Source organism: Arvicanthis niloticus, chromosome 10 (assembly GCF_011762505.2).
Source record: "Arvicanthis niloticus isolate mArvNil1 chromosome 10, mArvNil1.pat.X, whole genome shotgun sequence".
Classification (NCBI taxonomy): Eukaryota; Metazoa; Chordata; class Mammalia; order Rodentia; family Muridae; genus Arvicanthis; species Arvicanthis niloticus.
The window spans coordinates 74451702-74471157 of record NC_047667.1 but is presented as its reverse complement, the minus strand read 5'-3'; the positions used below and the strand labels follow the sequence as shown (position 1 = coordinate 74471157).

The following is a 19456-nucleotide window of genomic DNA, read 5'->3' as shown; positions in this document are numbered from 1 at the left end:
TATTACTGTCATGGAAAGTTAACTAACACACAGCTACAATCAAGCTAACATGAACTAATACTGGCTTGAAATAATCCTAATCCAATGACTGCTATCTTTTTTTTTTTTTTTTTGAGGGTATAGAAATGTGTTTTGTTTTTTTTTTTTTTAATTACAAAGTCTCACAAAATGAAAATATCTCATGAAAAGGAAGCTAGGCTAACAACCTTATATTGCCCTAGGGGAAGACAGGGCAATATAAGTGTTTTTGTTTGCCCAGGATGGGTGGGAAGGTATAAACAGAACCACTCTAAAACTGGCTGAGAATACCCAAGCCTGAAACGGGGTCCCAGAAGACCCAGTCACCCCTTCTAAAAAGCTTAATAGGGGCATCTTAACAGAGCTCCTAAGCAGGCACTTGGCACTTCAGGATTTTGTCTTCTGGTTGTTTTCTTTCCACTCAGACCCTATGTGGTTCAAAACTAAGATGGGGGGGTGGAGAGCAGGATGGACAAGGTAGCTCTGGAAAGATGTCTCCCAGCACCACTGCCTTGGGTCCTGGGCCCTGGTTCCTATCTAGTCCCTGGGGACGTTATATTTAATATATTTTATATAAATACACAGAGGAATAAAAAATATAAAATCTGAGAAATTGGGGAGAAGATGGAGCTGCAGACCTTGCTCAGGCCAACTTGACCTCTTCTTTGACCCCTTTGGCTTCTGGCTTCTCCTCCTTGGTTTTCTCCTCTTTCTGTGACTTCTTTTTTCTCTTGAGGATCTTTCTCTTTCTCATCCTCTGTTTTGACTCTTGAAGTTAGAAGAGGTCTTGTGACCACCTTCTCCCTCCTCATCTGAATCAGAGAATTCTTCCTCACAGGCAATGTGTTTGCCAGAGGAGCAGATGGAGATGAGTTTGTCAGGGTCTTCCTCATCCTCATCACCACTCTCTTCTGGGATGGCATCCTCAGGTATGGCCTGCATCTGGACCCCAGGGACATGGGGCAGCATTCTCAAGTTCTTGACCTTTTCCAGGTATTCACTAGAGCTCAGCTTAGTCACACTGGAAGAGCTTACGTGAAGCTTGAAATCTGGTCCAAAGTATTCAAAGTAGTCACTGTATCATTAGGAATTAGGGATCTCTGTGTTCAGGGCCACAGCTGCTTCATAAGTCCAGCACTGAGCGACATTAGCATAAGCATAAGCAAGTTGAAACTTTTCACGAACTCCACACACTTGGCATGCCCTTTGACAGTCAGACTGAAGAAACCTAACTGATCCCCCCCCAGACAGGGAATCTGAGCCACACTGTAAGACCACTGCACTAGGCTGGAACATCTCCATTACTTTGGAGATGACTGGCTTGAAGACGGCTTCACAGAACTCATCATCAATGACGTCTCGCAGTGGGTAGTTAACAGAGTAGTATTTGCCTTTGCCAGCCCCAATATCCCGTAGGTCCCCAGTTCCTGAGAAGTACTCTTCGTACTTGTGAAAGGACACAGTCATGACCTGGTCTGTAGTACAGAAGGCCTCTTCCATGCCATCGCCATGGTGACTATCAATGTCAATATACAGCACCCTCTGGTGATACTTTAGCAGTTCCAGGATGGCCAAGACAGTATCATTGACATAACAGAAGCCAGATGCTTCAGACATCTTTGCATGGTGCAGGCCCCCAGCCCAGTTCACAGCGATGTCCGTCTGCAGCTTATTGAGGCTCACAGCACTTGTGACAGAGCCACCAGTGGACAACTGACAGAACCCAAACAAGCCATCAAATACTGGACAATCGTCACCAACATTGAATCTCTGCATCTGCGTGCTATATTCAGGCATATTATCTGGGCGAACAGAATGCAAGAATTTAATGTAGTCATCACTGTGGTACTTGGGCATCTCCTCAGCATTGGCTCTGTGAGGACGATAGATTTCCATGTTTTAGTAGAGACCATAGTGGAGCAGCCACGTGTTGAGTCACGCAGATTCAACAAGGCTTCACTGGGTGCCCTTGTCCATAATAAGAGTTTCCAACATCCCCATCACAGTAGTAACAGGCTTTCCTCTTGGTGCCCTGAGTCTGCACCATCTTGTTCACCGCCCAGCCCTCTCATCAGTCTGTCTGCCCACCCATCCCCAATGACTGCTATCCTTAATGAGAAAGTAAAACACAAACACACACACATATCCACACCCACACGCACACCCACACACGCATGTATGTACATATTAACACATGGGGACATGCCATGTGAGAACTGTCTGGAATGATCCCTCTATAAAGCAAAGAACACCTAGGGTTACAGGCAGTCACAGGAAGCTATGTGGAGCAAGAAAGGATCCCTTCCCTAGAGACTTTGGAAGGAGCAGAGTCTTGAAAATATTTTAATTTTAACAATAATCTCCAGAACTAAGAATAAATATTATTTGTGACAAAACAGCCAGGTTATGATAGTGTGCAACACACACACACAAAAAGAAGAAGAAGAAGAAGAAGAAGAAGAAGAAGAAGAAGAAGAAGAAGAAGAAGAAGAAGAAGAAGAAGAAGAAGAAGAAGAAGAGAAAGATCTTTCTCTTATCCATTTCCCCAGGTGCATACCAAGAAAAAATCTTTCCACATAGTCATCTTAAGGGAAAACTTCCTTACTGACAACATCTTTTAATGAAAAGATCATTTTAAAAGAATCTATCATTGTCAAGACTAGCTTGGTCTACAGAGTAAGTTTTAGGATAGGGTTACAAAATAAGACTGTCTCAGAAGAGATCATCAACAACAAAAGAACATGCGATCAACATGCTACGCCTGTGAAAAGACAGAGGTGAGCATTCTAAATAGTCCACATTGTCCCCTAAAAGCATTACTAGTCTTTCTTAATTCACAACTATTGGAACACTGTAAAAGAAAGTAAAGTGCATTTTAAGATTATCAACAATGTTGTTCATTCTTCAGGGTGAATTTGTATTTGGAGGGCAAGGAGTTTTACATGTTATTGTTCAAAATTTTATTATAAAAACTCTTTATTATAAAAATTTCACTTGTAAATAGTCACGGTCTAATATTTTACAACAGACGTTCGCTCCTTTTTAGAGTATCTAAACAGACAGAGGGGAAAGTGTTGAAGATTAGTTCCAAAGCTTTCATTCGATCGGGAATCTGTGTGTCCAAACGCTGAAGGTCCCTGTGCCCAGCTGGTTTTGAGCAATCGATAAAGATTCAATGGGTCAATGACTGGGCGAAGGGCAAGGGGCAGGACCCTTAGATTTAGGGGGGCTGGAACGCAGGAGGGAGGAGATGCAGACTCGCCAGGACACAGGGGAGACAGATGGATCTGATTTAGAGCTGCAGAGGGGAGATCATGGGATATGTAGGCGGAAAGAGAAAGTGGCCCCGGAAGGGCTGCCCAGAAGCGTCTTGGGCAGCAAAGACCAGCAGGCTTCAAGAAGGTAACAGAGCAGCAAAGTTAGAGCAGATTTAGAAGGTGTTGAGCCAGGAGTACAGGAGGGAAAAGTATGGTAGCCAGTGGAGGGTTAGAACTGCCCAGCCTTGGAGTAGCCAAGGAATTTCAAAAATAAGCTAATATGTGTGTGTCTTTCATTTGTGGATCCAGAGAGCTGCTGGGCCAGTAAAACTCACCACTACGGGAAGATATGTCATGAAAATAAAAGCAGAAACAAGGGCAAAAGTTATTTATGGGCTAAGTTTCTTTCCTTAACATGACCAATGGTACAGAATCATAACATCTTTCATACCTATAAGAATGAATCATTTTCCAAGCACATATGTAACCTCTGATAGCTGTTTTTAAAAATTGATGTCAGTTTTAATAAAGAAATAATGTGTCTTGTAAATGATTAGGTAACACAAAGAAAGGCTTCTCTCCAGTCCAGTGTATGCGTGTGATCTCAGTGAAGGACTTCCATATGTGTGCTTCCGTATACTTTCAAGAAGCAAATATATGAAAAGCAAACAATACTGACCATGTCAGGGGAAATACATTTAAATTTCTAAATAAAATTTACATTTTAAGTATTTACTACTTACATAATAAGTTTCAAAAGAGAAAAGAAATTCTAGATGATTGTTCTCCTGTGTTAGGTGCATAGCTCTGCCTGGTTCTACTGTTCCTAACAGCATCTTAAGAGAATCCTAAATCTTCTTTCTCACTGCATGGTGTTATTTTTTCTTCAAATTTTGTTTTGATTATTTTAGCTATGCTGTGTGTGCCAGGCTGACCCTGCTCGTCCTCTCTGCTGTATCACAGACTGGCACCACCATGCCCAGATAAACTGAGCACTTTGGAAAAAAAAGTGTCTTTCCTCTTTTCAGAGCAGTGAGTGGAACATTTCAAATTTCTTTTAATCATGTAGTGCCACCTGCTGGTCATACCTTGGCATAACATCAGCATTTACAACTTTAGCCTTTAGGTTTTTGTTTATTTCTTCTATTTGTCAAAAGAAATATTTCATAACTTTTATTCTTTTTTTCTCCCAAAGGTATCTGACACTAAATAGGAAACCACTCATTTATTTGTACATTCTGATAAAACAGAATATACAATTACAATGAGAGCTAACTAGACTCTTTAAAAAGTCTAAAAAACATAGGACATCAGCAATCTTACTTTTCCTATTTTAAAACTTCTGCCATTTCATTATCTCAGGAATTATTTTACTGTTCGTCAATTCTTCATGGCTATGCAGACAAAAATTATTAGATTAAAAACTTAGTGATGTTGTGAAATCTAATTTGGAGGTAAAAATATAAAGATAATGAGATACTCAGGTGTCGACACTAAAGAGATGAATTAGCTTCCACGAAGAGCAGACTAGTGAGCAACTGCTCCAGGCAGGGAGAGAATACGAGAAAGGACAATGGTCTGGACGCGTGCCTGGTCATTTCACTACAGGATGCATCCCCACGATGACCTATCCTTTCTGTTTATGTGCCATTCAGTTTATATGATAACACTGACATTCCATGTGTACAAAAGTCATTAAAAAGAAGCAGATTGTATGGATATACAACATTTATTGGATTTAATAGCTAAAAACATCTATTGCATTCAGATACTAGTGATCAATGGTTATTTTTGTTTGTTTGTTTGTTTGTTTGTTTGTTTTGGATATACTAAACACTAAATGACAGGCTAATACACAGAGCCACTGCTCTCAAATACAACTTTTTCAAAACATCTCAAGAACAAAGTTTTAATGCTTAAAAGTAAAGATTCTTTTTTTTTTTAGATGTATTTATGTATGTGAATACACTGTTTTATGTATGTGAATACACCAGAAGACAGAATTTACAGATGGTTGTGAGCCACCATGTGGTTGCTGGGAATTGAACTCAGGATCTTTGGAAGAACAGTGTTCTTAATCACTGAGCCATCTCTCCAGCAAAGATTCTTTTAAAATATATTTTATGTCAAGCGCAACTTCTCAAATAACAGATAAATCATTTTTAACTTAATATTACTCCTGATTCCTATATTTCCAGTTTCATATAACTAAATATTAACCTAATAAATTCTTACTACAATGCTAGCCAATACCCTCATGATACCATTAACTAAGCATGCATATCTCATGATACCATTAACTAAGCATGCATCTCTCATGCTTCCCTCTGCAGCCACAGAATTACTGCACGCACACTTTAATGATTAATTCTAGAATGTTCAAAAGCCCTCTGCCTACTGTGTTCAGTCGGCTTACAGGCATCCTCCCGTAGGTGCAGATGTGCGCACCACACTTTCCTCCTTGCCTGCCATCGACTGGCGGGAGATAAACAACACTGTTCTTATCTAACCCACCTACTGATAAAGACATTTCCAGGTCCTGCTAGAATAATCTCTCTACATATAATCACTTACCTCAGAATACACTGTCAAAAGTAGACCATTCACTAAGTTGGGTATAGGTACTTTAAACTAGTACTACAAAACCACACTACAAAGTAGTTAAGAGTACAGGAGACTCTGGGGACAGTCTGTCTAGTTACAGATCAGAACTAGAATTAGGGTTAGAAATCTCAGAAAAGTATTCTGTTGTGCCTTATTTTATCTGTAAGGAGGGAAATAATAGGAACTGCTTCACAGAGTAAGGGAATAACCTTTCTAAATATATGTAAAAACAAAACAGTAGTTAATGACTAGTAAATGCCCAGTAAGTGAGGTCGATATTTACATAACAACCGCCCACGCGTTCTCTTTTGATTAATTTTTAGGCATAATTTTTCATTTCATTAAAGTAATATATTTTTCTATTGCTGTACAGAATGTTTTGTTTATTGAGGAATGTAGGGACATGAAGGTGAGGCACAGAGGTCAACCTCTTTTTCTTTTCCATTTTAAAATTTTTCTTTTTTCTTTTTTCCTTTGAGACAAGGTTTCTCACTGGGAGAGCTCTGAAAGATGCCTGGCTAGCACGCCCCAGGAATCTGCCTGTCTCCAACTCTAAAAGTGCTGAGAGGACAGACATAACCCACCACAACCGGCCTCTTTTCCCTTTTTTCTAACACAGGTTTTAGAAAGCAAACTCAGAGCCTCAGACTTAAACAGTAAGCACTCTGCTGCCTGAGCAGAGATTATCTTAATTATCTTTATGGTTTATTTTATGTAGCACAACATTTAGTTCAAGTATAATCAAGGTTTTTTTTTTATTGTTGCTGTTATATATTGTTTTATGGGTTTTACACTGTTGTTTTTTAAAAAAACATTTTTTTCATTTTTAATTAGTGTGGAATTTAATTTATGACTGAAGTAAGGTAAGGACCTGGCCATTTTTTCGAGGCAAAGGCGATGCTGTGTGAGTCTCCTCCCACTGACCTGAAACGCCATCTACAATCAAAACCAAGTATCACACAGATGTCAGCCTCCTTACGCACTACCAACCAGTCTGAGTGATCACAGTCTGCACTTGTACCAACACTGCCCTGTGAGCAGCTGCAGAGCACATTTACTGTCCAGTAAAGAAAACCGCTGTCCCGCTCTCCCTCAGTATTACTTAAGCTAGTCCTGAAATTCTTCTCTATATAAAGTTTAAAATGCATCTTGAACCACATGAAAAATTGTTATTTTATCTTTAGTAACTATTTTAGACAGTGTTAATACTGTATGATAGCTAACATTATTACTCAATATTTATTTATATTTTATTATGGCCACAGTAAATTTTGGAGCTTTTTCCACAATACACATTTTCTATTATATCATGTTTTACTTTTGCTATGAACAGTATCAGGTTGCATGTTCTACTTGATTAGAACCAAAGATTGCAATGTCTGTTTTTCCAGTGTCTTTCTTTTGATGACAGTCTCAATATGCTGCTGTCTCAGATAGTCTCAAACTCATGACCTTGAACAATATATACACGTAGTGCTTAAAAATCAAGCAAACAAAATACCACTTATGCTTTTTGGTTTGGTATTTTTTTTAATCTTGCTGGGAGTTGTTTGTTTTGAATTTTGGGGATTTTTTTTTTTTTTTTTTTTAGAGAGAAAGAACAAGAAGCTGGGTGGGTGGAGGAATCTGGGAGAAATTGGGGAAAACGAAAGAATCTAATCAAAATACAAAGCACATGAAACTTTTTAAACAAAAATTTCAATCACTCAGAACTACATGACGATGTGAAAACACCCGTCTAGTTTCTCTGTTCACCACTCTGGAGGGACCAAACACGGTGACCGGTGTGCTTTAACTATTCTAGTAGCTTTCCCCACATACACTGTTGACACTAAGTCACGGTACATCACCCAACACTCTGAGACCTGCTGTTGTCTCTAGACCTCCTCTCCTCAGCCGGTCACCTCACTACTTTTACTTTCTTTGTTAGCCCTTGTGACTGCCATAATCCACTACCTAAACCGCTATGCTATTCATCCAGTAGGCAGGATCTTCTGTGTTCTAGTTTATGAGGTCAGTAGGACCACCACATATGTTTCCTTTCCCCTCTGCCTTCCAGTTACTGACTGTTATTGACTGTTACTATTGTCAAGGATAATAACATTTCCATCCTACTCTGTACCTACAGAATTCTTCGTGTTTTTGCTGAGAATTGCCTCTAAATGCTGACAACGAGTATTAACATGAGTATGGTTAACATGTAAAAGCTGTTCCCTGACTAGCTAAGTTCTGTGCTACAATTATACTGTCTCATCTAGCCCATCAAGTCTTCATCCGTGTAGTAATGGAGAATCTGTTTCCTGACACTCCCAGCAACTGTTCACAGTCATGGCACAGCCGAGGTGCTGTTTTGTCAAGTTCTCCTGTGCACCATCCTGTTGTGAATCTCTGCTCTCTCCTCACTCTGCTACTTTACATTCATGTCTCTGACCCAGCTCTGCTCGCTCACTGTTCATGTCTCTGACCCAGCTCTGCTCGCTCACTGTTCATGTCTCTGACCCAGCTCTGCTCGCTCACTGTTCATGTCTCTGACCCAGCTCTGCTCGCTCACTGTTCATGTCTCTGACCCAGCTCTGCTCGCTCACTGTTCATGTCTCTGACCCAGCTCTGCTCGCTCACTGTTCATGTCTCTGACCCAGCTCTGCTCGCTCACTGTTCTAATTTACAAGAACGGTCTCCTATCTGCAACTATTCTTCAACTGATCTTCAAAGTTTTACTTCATTCTTTTCTTCCTTTAAAAATACTTATTAATTTCCTCTGTGTGTGTGTGTGTGTGTGTGTGTGTGTGTGTGTGTGTGCGCATGAAAGCCAGAAAAGTGTACTCAGTGTCCTGAAACTGGAGTTGTAGGCAGTTGCAAGCTGTCTGATATGGGTGCTGGGGACACTATAGAGGTTCTCTGCATAGCTCTAAGCACTCTCAACCACTAAGCCATCTCTCCAGCCCTTCTCTCCTTTGTTTGGTACATCCTGTCTATCATTCATTCTGTAATGTGAGTGTTACGTTTATGAATACAACAGTTTTGAAATATTGCTGAAGGTTTTTACCACCTTGAGGTTCCATGCCTTGAACTATGTATCCGGAAGAGTCAGTTCTGCATTTTATCATCTCGGGATTTTCTAGTGATACTGAAGGTTTCAAGCAAGGGATTTTTAGCCAGACAGGTTTGGAGACAGGTCTTATCATGTTGCTCTTAGACCTGACTGGCCCAGCCCCACATGACCCATGCAATGGCTCTCAACACAGACAGCAACATGCAGGCAGCAGCTGAGCATCAGAGTCATGCTAGGCCACGTGGGAGAAGGAAAAAAGCGTGCACATGTCCTTGAAGAAGACCCTTGTCTTCCAGCCTTGTCAGAGACGTAGGTCCAACCTGCAGAAGCTCCTGCCTAGGAACGGTGCCACATCACAGTGAGTGGATGTTTTTATCCCAATTAAATAATCAAGTTAATACGCTATGAACTGCTCACTGGTCAGCTTGATCTAATGAACCTCTCATGAAGAATCCCTTCCCTGCTGATTCTAAACAGTGTCAAGGGAACAAAACTAACAATACAGTGTTCAGTCAATATGTGTTTCTTGAAAAAGATGTTAAGCACTATGTGTGTGTGTGTGTGTGTGTGTGTGTGTGTATGTATGTGTGTGTGTGTCACAAAACACTTAAATACATACATGTTACTATCCATATTCACAGCCATTGCTAAACTTGTGTCATCTGGAAGCCCAACCTAGCCAACTGCTCATTATTCTGGAACAGAGTGACCAGCCTTGCCTTCAGAGCCGCAAGTCTAAAACTGCTCACTTGCTGAAAGTATTATCTCCTTAAAAAATAAAAAAACAATCTTCAAGATCCATACACACATTTATATATACACACATATACACATATGTGTATGTATGAACATATGTACATGCACACACAAAACAAGCATTCTACCACAGTATTCAAACTTTTCTGGTTTATATAATATACTTGTATTTTATAATTTGCAAACGTAATTCCAACGAGCTGCTGCTGCTGCTGCTGGTGATGATGACAATTCCAATGAAATCATTCCTAAAACTCCTATAATCTTTTTAAATCAGAAGTAAACTCTTTCTAAATACAAATCTCCAAGAGGCAGAGAAAACCTGTAAGCCCACACACACAGAAAGTCACACAAGTACACACAGAGCAAGGTCTAGGATTCAGATCTGCCCTTCCCTTGCTCATGAAAAACAAATCTTCTGTGATATTGGAACAAAGAAATCCGGTTCCCATCCAAGTAGCCCTCATATATGGGAACCAATATTTCTCCAAATACCACACCTGGCCTTTCCCTGTCACTCTCTACACTCTCCCAGAGCCTTCTACATACTGAACAGTTTCTATTCCCATGTTCACAGTGATGGCCCCCAAATCTTCAATCCCCATCCAGATCTGATATCGATGCCTCTGTATATGACGATTGAGCTGACATGTTCATATGTAAGGTGAAGTAAGCAGGTCGACCATCTTTCTATATAAGTCACTACAAAACCCATACCTCCATCCCTCCTCCAGCCACTCAGGAGGCTTGGCTCTTTAGCAAAAGAAACAAAAAAGTTTGGCACCTGCTTTACCAAATACAAACAGGACAATGTTTATACATAAATTAATCTCTCTCATTGGAATTAAACTCAAGTGAATTTTTTTCCTTCAAGTTAATAAAAAATATTTAAGACTTACTTAAACGGTGTAAACAAAAATGGTAAAGTAGCTTCTTTTTTCTGAGTCATTTTCACCTGGGAACCAAGCATGAAAATACTTATATTACAAATGAGAAAAAATTATGAATTTCATTCTGAAATATAAAGATCAATTAAAATGCCTCTTTGGGGATGATTAACTTTTGTAGAAATAAATGGAATTTTGTGTTACTATATTGTACTGTTTTATAAATATTTAAAGAAAAATTAAATAACATTTTACTATCTCAGTAAGCTGAAAATTAATTACATCAATTTTGCAAAAATAGCACACTATAAGGTAATTACAACAATCTTTCCTTAACTCTGAAAATAAAGAGAGGCACAGTTTCAGTCAGAGAATCATGTCTAATGCTGTGTTCTCTCATCTATTTCTTTTGGGTACATTCTAACTAAGGACTTGGCTTGTAGTCTTTATAAGTACGCACGGCAATCTTACAGTAAGTGATACTACTCAAAGGCAATTCTATGCACTCTAACTGACCCATAAACCCGTATTTCAGAAATAAAAACTTGATGACACTAGACAAATATTCAAATCCTATGATACTAAGTTATAGGAAACTATTCATTAAAATATAAAACCAATTTTACTTATTTAAAAATTATAGTACAGTTTGTTTGTTTATTTTTTTCACCTTGAACTGTTCAAGAATCTGTACTGCATTGGTAAGCATGCTCTCTGCTTTGAAGAGACCAGTGTTGTTAAGATAACCCACAGGAAGAATTCCCTAAAAAACAAAACATAACAAGTATTAAAAAGATTGTGGTGTTCTGAGTGTAAAACAAGCACCACTCCATAAATCTAGTGCTTTGGAGGCCAAGGTGGGGGATGGCAAGTTCCTGGCCAGCCTGAGCTACAGAGTAAGAATCTTGTTTCAGTAGAGAAAACAAAGAGCTAGAGAGAACGCAGTAATTAAGGGCACTGACCGCTCTTCCAGAGAACATCAGTTCAATTCCCAACTCCCTTGGAGGCTTAGGACCACATTTAAACACTAGTCCCAGGGACACCCTCTTCTGGTTTCTGACAGCATCACAGACACACATGCCAGCACTCAGTTACAAACTAACAAGTGCTCGTTGCTCAGTGGCTAAGGGAGAGTGTTACTCCTCCAGAGGACAAGGGTTCAGTGTCCAGCATCCCCATTGGGTAGCTTACAAATGCCTGAACACATACACACACACACAAACACACACACACACACACACACACAAATTAAAAAAATAAACAGAAACAAAACAAAAAGATACACAGAAAAATAAATTACTGGACTAAATGGAAATTAATTTTCTCATACAGCAGAAATAATAAACAAATGAGATGAATTAAAGTCAATTAAAATTGAACTCTGACAGATTACTGCTGTGGTTTGTACCCTTAATGTTCCCAATAAGCATATGAGTAAAAACTTAGTCCCCAACCTGGTGCTACTGGAAGATGACAGAAGAGTGAAGAGGTAAAACCTAATAAAAAGTGACAGAAACTTTGGGGGTGGTCATTTGGGTACTAGGGACACACCCTATTATAAGACTAGGACATCTTATTCCTTTTGTTTCTCTGTCACAAGGCAAGCAGTTTTGGTTTTGGTCAGCTACATATTCCAGCCACAATGTTTCAGGCTGAAACCTTTAAGGCTGTGAGCCAAAAGCAAACATGTCTTGTTGTTTGTTTTTTGGGTTTTTTCCCCTAAGTTGATTACTAGGAAATTTGTTATAGTGATAGAAAGCTGACGAATACAACTATGCTGGTCATACTGTTGTATGCTTAGTGAACTAAGTGCACTATACACAAAGAATAGTCACTGTAATGGTCACTTCTATAATACGTTTTTAAGACAAAAGGACATAAATAAGACACATACAAGACAAAAAGATATTCTATTCAAGAGTGAAATTAACACACACTTATTGCAGTTAAGATCTTATTACTTAAATTTCTAACATAAATTTGCCTAGACAGTACAGCTGGTTGTAGCTTTCACTATTTGAACCTCCCCCCTTTTGTGGGGTGGGAGGTGGGGGTGATTTTTCAAGACAAGGTTTCTCTGTGTAACAGCTCTGGCTGTCCTGGAACTCACCTGAAGACCAGACTGGCCTCAGACTCACAGAGATCTGCTGGCCTCTACCTCCAGAGCACTGGGATTAGAGGTGGCCACCATCAGCGCCCTGCTGGGACCATTCTTAGCAGCATTACTACTTCCTGCCGAGGGTCTTCCACTCTGAATAAAGCATGGTGGAGCTGCAATCTGAGGCCTGTTCTCCTCTGTGGAAGGGCAAGCTAATACCCAAGCCAGACAATCCGGGTTAGGATTGTCTTAGGAGCACAGCCATGCAGGGCCGTCTTGTTCCCTATTGATTTCCAAACGTGGTTTTCAAGCATCTATGTGATCTACAAATCTTGTCAATAATTTCTCCTTTAAATGGATTCGGTTTCTCTGCTTATAATCAAGTGTTACACACATGCATATGATATGTATATATAATCACTTGTTACTAGAATAGAAAAAAAATATTTTTTAAGAGAAATAAAAGATTTAGGGGCTGGAGAGATGGCTCAGAAGTTAAAAGCACTAGCGGCTCTCCCAGAGGTCCCAAGTACAACTCCCAGCAACCATATGGTGGCTCACAGCCATCTATAATGCGATCTGGTAGGCATACATGCAGGCAGAATGCTGTATACATAATAAAACAAATCTTTAAAAAAAAAAAAAAAGTCCTGCCCTAAAACATTTAAAGGTAAGCTTTCTTCCATATTATATAGCATACATTCAATTCTGAGGTATTAGATATAGATATGCAAGAAGGAATACAGTTTTAAATATAACTACAGATTATACAGAGGCACATAAAAAGTAGATTTTATTTTTATATGGAGCAATGGTAATAAGTGTTATTCCTTACCACCGAATTAAGAGGAAAGGGGACTCCAATAAGGGATGCCATCAGTGGTGCAATATCGGCCTAGAAATAGAAGAGTTCAATTCTAGTATAAACCAGCAAATTGTAACCTCTCAGACAAGTATAGACTATCACCATTTTATTATAATCAAAACCCTTTAAGCACTTGCATCTGTTTTTATATAGCAGTGTCTTTAAATGCCATTTGCTAGAAATTCATGAACTTAAGAAAAGCTGACTTTGAAAAGAAACCATTAAAAGTCACCAATACAAAACAAAGTCAAACAAACATTACTCGCCCTGTTAGCTGAGACGCTGAGTGTTTTGTATAAAGATTTCAGTACTGTGTAAGAAACACTTTGGTGGTTATACAGGAAACAGGGTAGATTTTATCTGAAGACATGTGCACAAAAAAAAAAGCCCATGAGAAGGAAATCTGGCCAACCAATGAAGACAGCCCAAACGGCACTGTGGGTATTTCTTTTTCAAGTCTGCCTTCAAGGAGAGTTGTTTATGTTTCTGCTGTTATTCTTTGTCTCACTACCCACTCCTCAACATACTGCAATCTACTTTGACCTATTATCATCTAGAGACTAATCTCCAAAGGGAGCTAACAACCTCAATTTTTCTAAATTTAATTGGCTGTGTTTATATTAGTCCTCAAAATTTGCCAAGTAGTAAAATATTTAGAAGTTGGATGGGACAGCTTCAAATCCTGGCTTGCTAGCACTGAAAACCTCAGCATGTTTTTATAGACTTCCCCACCAGTTAAATATGTCTCTCCCTTACAAAGTGATGGCAGACTCAAATAGGATAAACTTACAGTGTACCTAGCACATAATAATCTGCACTGAAGGGCAGTTAAAACTGTTGCTCTTACCAGGCCTCTCTCTCAGTGACCCTGGGATAAATTCTCTTCTGGGCCCCATTAATGGCTGCTTCTGAGTTCCCTTTGCTTCACTGGTGCTCCTTTTAAAGTACCTCTCTGTTCCTCACTTAATGTAAAGTTTGTAAGGTTTGCTGTCAGACTCATGCCAGTCCCAGAAAACCAGTGCTATTCAAAGGCTTCCTTACATCTTGTCTCTCCCACTCATCTCATCTATTCATCCTGAAGCCTGAGGATTCTTACACATTCACGCACGCACACACTCACACTCACAGACACACACACAGACACATGCACACACAGACACACAACTAAGACAATCAGACACAGACACATACACACACAGAAACACATAGACACATACAAATACACACACTCACGAACACACACGGAGACACACACATACCCACAGACACACACAGACACATAAACACACAGACACAAACACACACACACAGACACATACAGACACACACACGCTCATGTACACACACACACAAACATACAAACACACTCTTCAAGAGTTTCCTCAAGCTTTTGGAATTAAGTCCCCAGGGGCCATCTTGCCCTAACAGACCTATCCGTGACTGTTTCTGCCTGACATCCTATGTCCCTATGATCTGAACACAAGCCACTTCTAATACCCTTCAACACATGAAGTGTCTTTTACGCCAAGCTCTGTGCTCATGCTGCCCCTCTCCCTAGAAAGCTCTGCTGCTGCCCTGGCCTTATTACCCTTACTTATTCTTTCATCTCAGCTCAATCCTGAACTTTCAAGGAACCTTTGCTAAGCAGAGTTGACCAGATAAATACATCCCACGCTCGCGTGGCTATGGGCCTCTCCTAGGTATCCACAGTGCTAGTTTCCCATTGGTTATACAATGTCAGTTCTCCGCTCTACAGCACAGCATCCCAGGTCACAGCTTGCATCTGCTTTTATTCACAATTGCCCCACTTCGCACGTGGTACAAGTGGGCATTGGAGTGTTGGTTGGAGGACTGAACACAAAGATTCTCATCTAACATAGTTGTATGCCACAAATATTACCCAATAGATTGGAACTTCAGAAAACAAACTTCACATTCAGTTTTTGATTAAGATCTACTTTTGCTACAAATAAAAAGTGTTTTTGTATGACGGTCTTCAAATCATTTCTAGCCCTTAGATTGATTTTTTAAATTATAAATTAGTGAATTAATGTTTTAAGTTTATATATGTCCATTTTATTCAGTATCATGCATTGATCCTAAGAGGAAAAAACTCCCTACTTTTATTAAGCTCTTAGGATCAGATTTTCAAAAGATAGACAAGAAACTGAATTCTTAAACTGAGGTTTATTGTCCTTAATAAAAAAGAAAAATGTCACCTTGTATTTGACCTAGAAGACAAGCTACCTGCCCCTTCCATACCCCAGTGACGGTGACCCTTCGACCAACAGTGACGACAGCTGCTTGAGTAGCATATACACAACAAGTCTGTGAACTTACAGGAAATAGTCTCTAGCTGGTTTTCCAACACAGGTTGGGTTTTTTTTGTTGTTGTTGTTGTTTTTTGTTTTGTTTTGTTTTGTTTGTTTTGTTTTGTTTTTGGTGCAGCTTTGACTCTTCTGGAATTAGGTCTGTAAATCAGGCTAACATCAAATTCAAAGCGATCTGCCGATGTCTGCCTCCCAAGTACTGGGACTGAAGGTATGAGACACTACCGCTCAGCCTCGCTTTCTTAAGTTACACACACACTCCTATTAACAAAAATCTATAGATAAGTAATCTAAACTCTTGTCACATTTTTTCCATTGCATTATCAAGGAAGTTTATTAGGTTAAAATACAGCGAAAAGTGAGGTATCTATTGAAAAGAGAAACAGTAACTGAGATCAAGGAAAGAAACTCCTAAGAGAAGTTTTAATGTACCTCTGGCTAATGCACGCAATGCGACCATTACAGGAAATCAAAGAGAATTAATAACCATGTAAGCTTAGACTTACAGAATAATTCTTGACTAGCACCTGGAAAGAGCCTTCCAGGTAGAAATTGTGGGGTCTACACATGTGTTTGGCAGAATGCATGCATAGAGACAAGAAAGTCAGAGGAAAATGTATGTGTGGCGGTGGTATCTTCTATTGCTCTGCATCTTGTATTTTGAGACAGGGTCATTCACTTTACTAGAAACTTAGTCTGCTAAGCTGGCTGACAGTTCAGCAAGCTCCTGGGACTTTATATCCCAACACTGAGATCAGAGGCACATGAAGCCATGCAGAGACTTTAGTGGGTTCTAGGGATTTGTCTTCAGGTCTTTCTTTATAGTAAGAATGCTTACATACCTGAGTCCCCTCAAATGGGGCTTTAGTTAAAATTGACAGTTTAAAATATTGTTTATTTCATATTGCATGTAAGGATGGGAGGGGAGCATGCATGTGGAGATCAGAGGATGGCATTCTAGTCAGTTTATTTCTGCAAACTGGGATTCTGGGGGAATGAACTCAGTCAAGCTCCTGTGGCAAACACTTCACCCAGTTGACCATTTCAACAACCCACTTGGTTTTTGTTGTTGTTGTTGTTTCTTTGTTTTAATTAGCACAAAGAAGGTTAGTCAGGCCAGGGCACTCACACTAGAAGTAGTCTCCGTAACAGGAATGTTAGAAAATATTTTGCTACAACTACTACTATTATTATTACTGACAATTTTTCTCTAAATTTCTTATAGAAAACAACATAATTTAAAAGGATACCTGATTGATATCTTGCCTCTTCCAGTTTTCCAATCTCCATTCTGAATGACAGAGACATAAATATGATGTTAAGATTTTTAACAAGAAAAATTGTCTAATTTTCAGGAGTGCTGGACACTCCATGTAAAGACTAAGTACTAGAGATCTCTCTCTCAACCAAGTATATAAAAAAAGAGATGTTAAAATATCAGAGGAATAAAAAGAAATCTTTAGTATTTCCTGGGCTTTATTAAGCTTTTAAGATGCTCAGGCAACATAATGCCCAAACCATCCAAGGAAACAAAGAGGAAAGTCCACACCTAATGGCAAGTGTCAGCAAGGCTACTACTCACCATGGTATCAGCTGCTGAGGTGACACACAACCACAGCCAACAGCCCTTCCTCCCTTTTTCTGGGTGGACGGACAGCTGTTAGCAAAATAGTTACAACTATAGCTGAGGCTCCTAGAGTCAATAAGGCCACATTTTAAAACCAGTAATGAAATGACTATTAAAATCCGTTCATGGCGAGCTCTACTCTGTCTTTCTGAGAAACCTCACCCTGATTTCCAGCGTAGCTGTACCAGTTTACACCCCAGCAGTGAATAAGTAGCAAAAATGGCTCAATTGAGTTTCAAAAACCCAAACAAACAAACAAATACTACATTTTAAACTACTTACTACGTGTAAGTGAACAGCCAGCTGTGAGTCTTTCCTTTCCCCATATCCTTCCCAGCATTTGCTGTCATATGTGTTTCCGAGCTTAGTACTACGGACTAAGCTAAGATGATCTCTCAAAGAACTTTGATTTGCATTTCCCTAATGGCTAAAGATTTGAATATTAAAAGAAAAATAATTATTTCTCAGCCATTTGTATTTCATCTTTGAGAACTTTCTGTTCCATGTCCCAATCTTTGTTTTTGCTGTTGTTTAGTTTTTGAGATCTTTACATAATTTAGTTACTAACTAACTCCCTGTCATTCATATATATATGGTAAATATTTTTTCCCATTCTGAAGGATGCATCATTATCCAAATGATGGTGTCCTTTACTGCACAGATGTTTTTATCTTCATGTGGTCCCATTTATCAGTTGATGGTCTTAATACTTCCATTACTGTATTCGTGTTCAGAAAGTTCTTTCCTCTGCCTGTAGTTCAAGCATATTCCCTACCTTCTATTAGATTCAGGGTATCATATCAAAGTTCTTCCCACACTGCTTTTGGTCATGATATTTACCACATCAATTCAAAGTAACTAATACAGCACTTACTCATAACAAATAACTGTTTATAACAGTTTTAATCTACTAGGCAAGAGTTTCCACGCATGAATAGTGCAAGCATTTATCTGCTTGACAGGCCACTGGGGACACAATATCATGCTCTACAAAGCTCATGATCAAAAATGGCTCAAAAAACCAAACAAACCAATATTCCATTTTAAACAAGCCTACTACTGGTAAGTCTATGACTTTGTATTGAACAGCACTTGTAACAATCCTGGGCTCCATGTGGACCGTGAGCTGGATACCTCTATGCTAGTACTAAGATCTGTGGAAACAACACCCTAAAGATAGCATAATAGATTTCAAAACAACACAAAACAAAACAACACAAAAGGCTGTCTAAATTCTATTCATTTGTGCTTAAATAAGACTGGAAGAATCATAACCGCTTACTACTGCTGTATCCTGACACTTTGTCAAATACTTCCTCTGTAGGCCTGTGGCCTGGCCTAGTAGTCTCTGCCAGCACTGACATTATAAAAACAGCATAATGAAAAATGCACCATGACTTACATGAAGTCACGCTGTTCTGTCCAAACAAAAATAACTAGCTTTTCATATAAAGGATATACATTTTAGATAGTGCAATCTCACAATTAATAGTGTGAGGGTTTTTTTTGGGGGGGGGGGGTGGCTTAAGTTGAAAAATTGTAATCAATTTAATAATTTACCTCTAAGAAACTGTGCATTATTTATTTTATTATTTTCTTATACTCAAATTCTTTAATATAACTTAATAAAAATGAGATTAAAATTTCCAATTCTTAGACATTTAGGAAGGCTAAAATATTCGCTATCAGTGGAATACAGGGATATGTTTAACAAATGGTTCTGGGAAGAAGGGAGGGGGAGAGAGAGAGAGAGAGAGAGCGCGCTAACCAACTCCTTGATTTGGAGAATTTTTATATAACAGTGACAAAAATAACAGCACAAGCATTAAAATAAGAGATTTAAAACAATCTGAAGTGATCTGAAAAAAAAAAAAAAAAACTGATTGAAAAAGTCCATTTAGATTACTTTTAGTTTTATTTTAAATGCTAGATACATAGGCATTTATGACAATAAAAACAAAT

General features: G+C 39.0%; 1 protein-coding gene and 1 pseudogene across 8 annotated transcripts in view; both read right to left on the bottom strand.

Annotated features, from left to right (window-relative positions):
* Positions 1-19456, bottom strand: part of Pign (phosphatidylinositol glycan anchor biosynthesis class N) — a 118847-nt gene that overhangs the window by 82835 nt on the left and 16556 nt on the right. For all 8 annotated transcript variants that reach the window (XR_013113041.1, XR_013113042.1, XR_013113043.1 and 5 more), the window contains 4 exons: positions 17118-17158; positions 13508-13567; positions 11245-11337; positions 10587-10642 (listed from right to left, as the gene is read on the bottom strand). Coding sequence is in view for 5 of the 8 variants with exons in the window: in XM_034513246.2 (XP_034369137.1) it covers positions 10587-10642; positions 11245-11337; positions 13508-13567; positions 17118-17158 (250 nt within the window). In the remaining 3 variants the exon portion in view is untranslated. The remainder of the gene's footprint in view (positions 1-10586; positions 10643-11244; positions 11338-13507; positions 13568-17117; positions 17159-19456) is intronic.
* On the bottom strand, positions 139-2180 carry LOC117716251 (histone deacetylase 1 pseudogene; annotated as a pseudogene).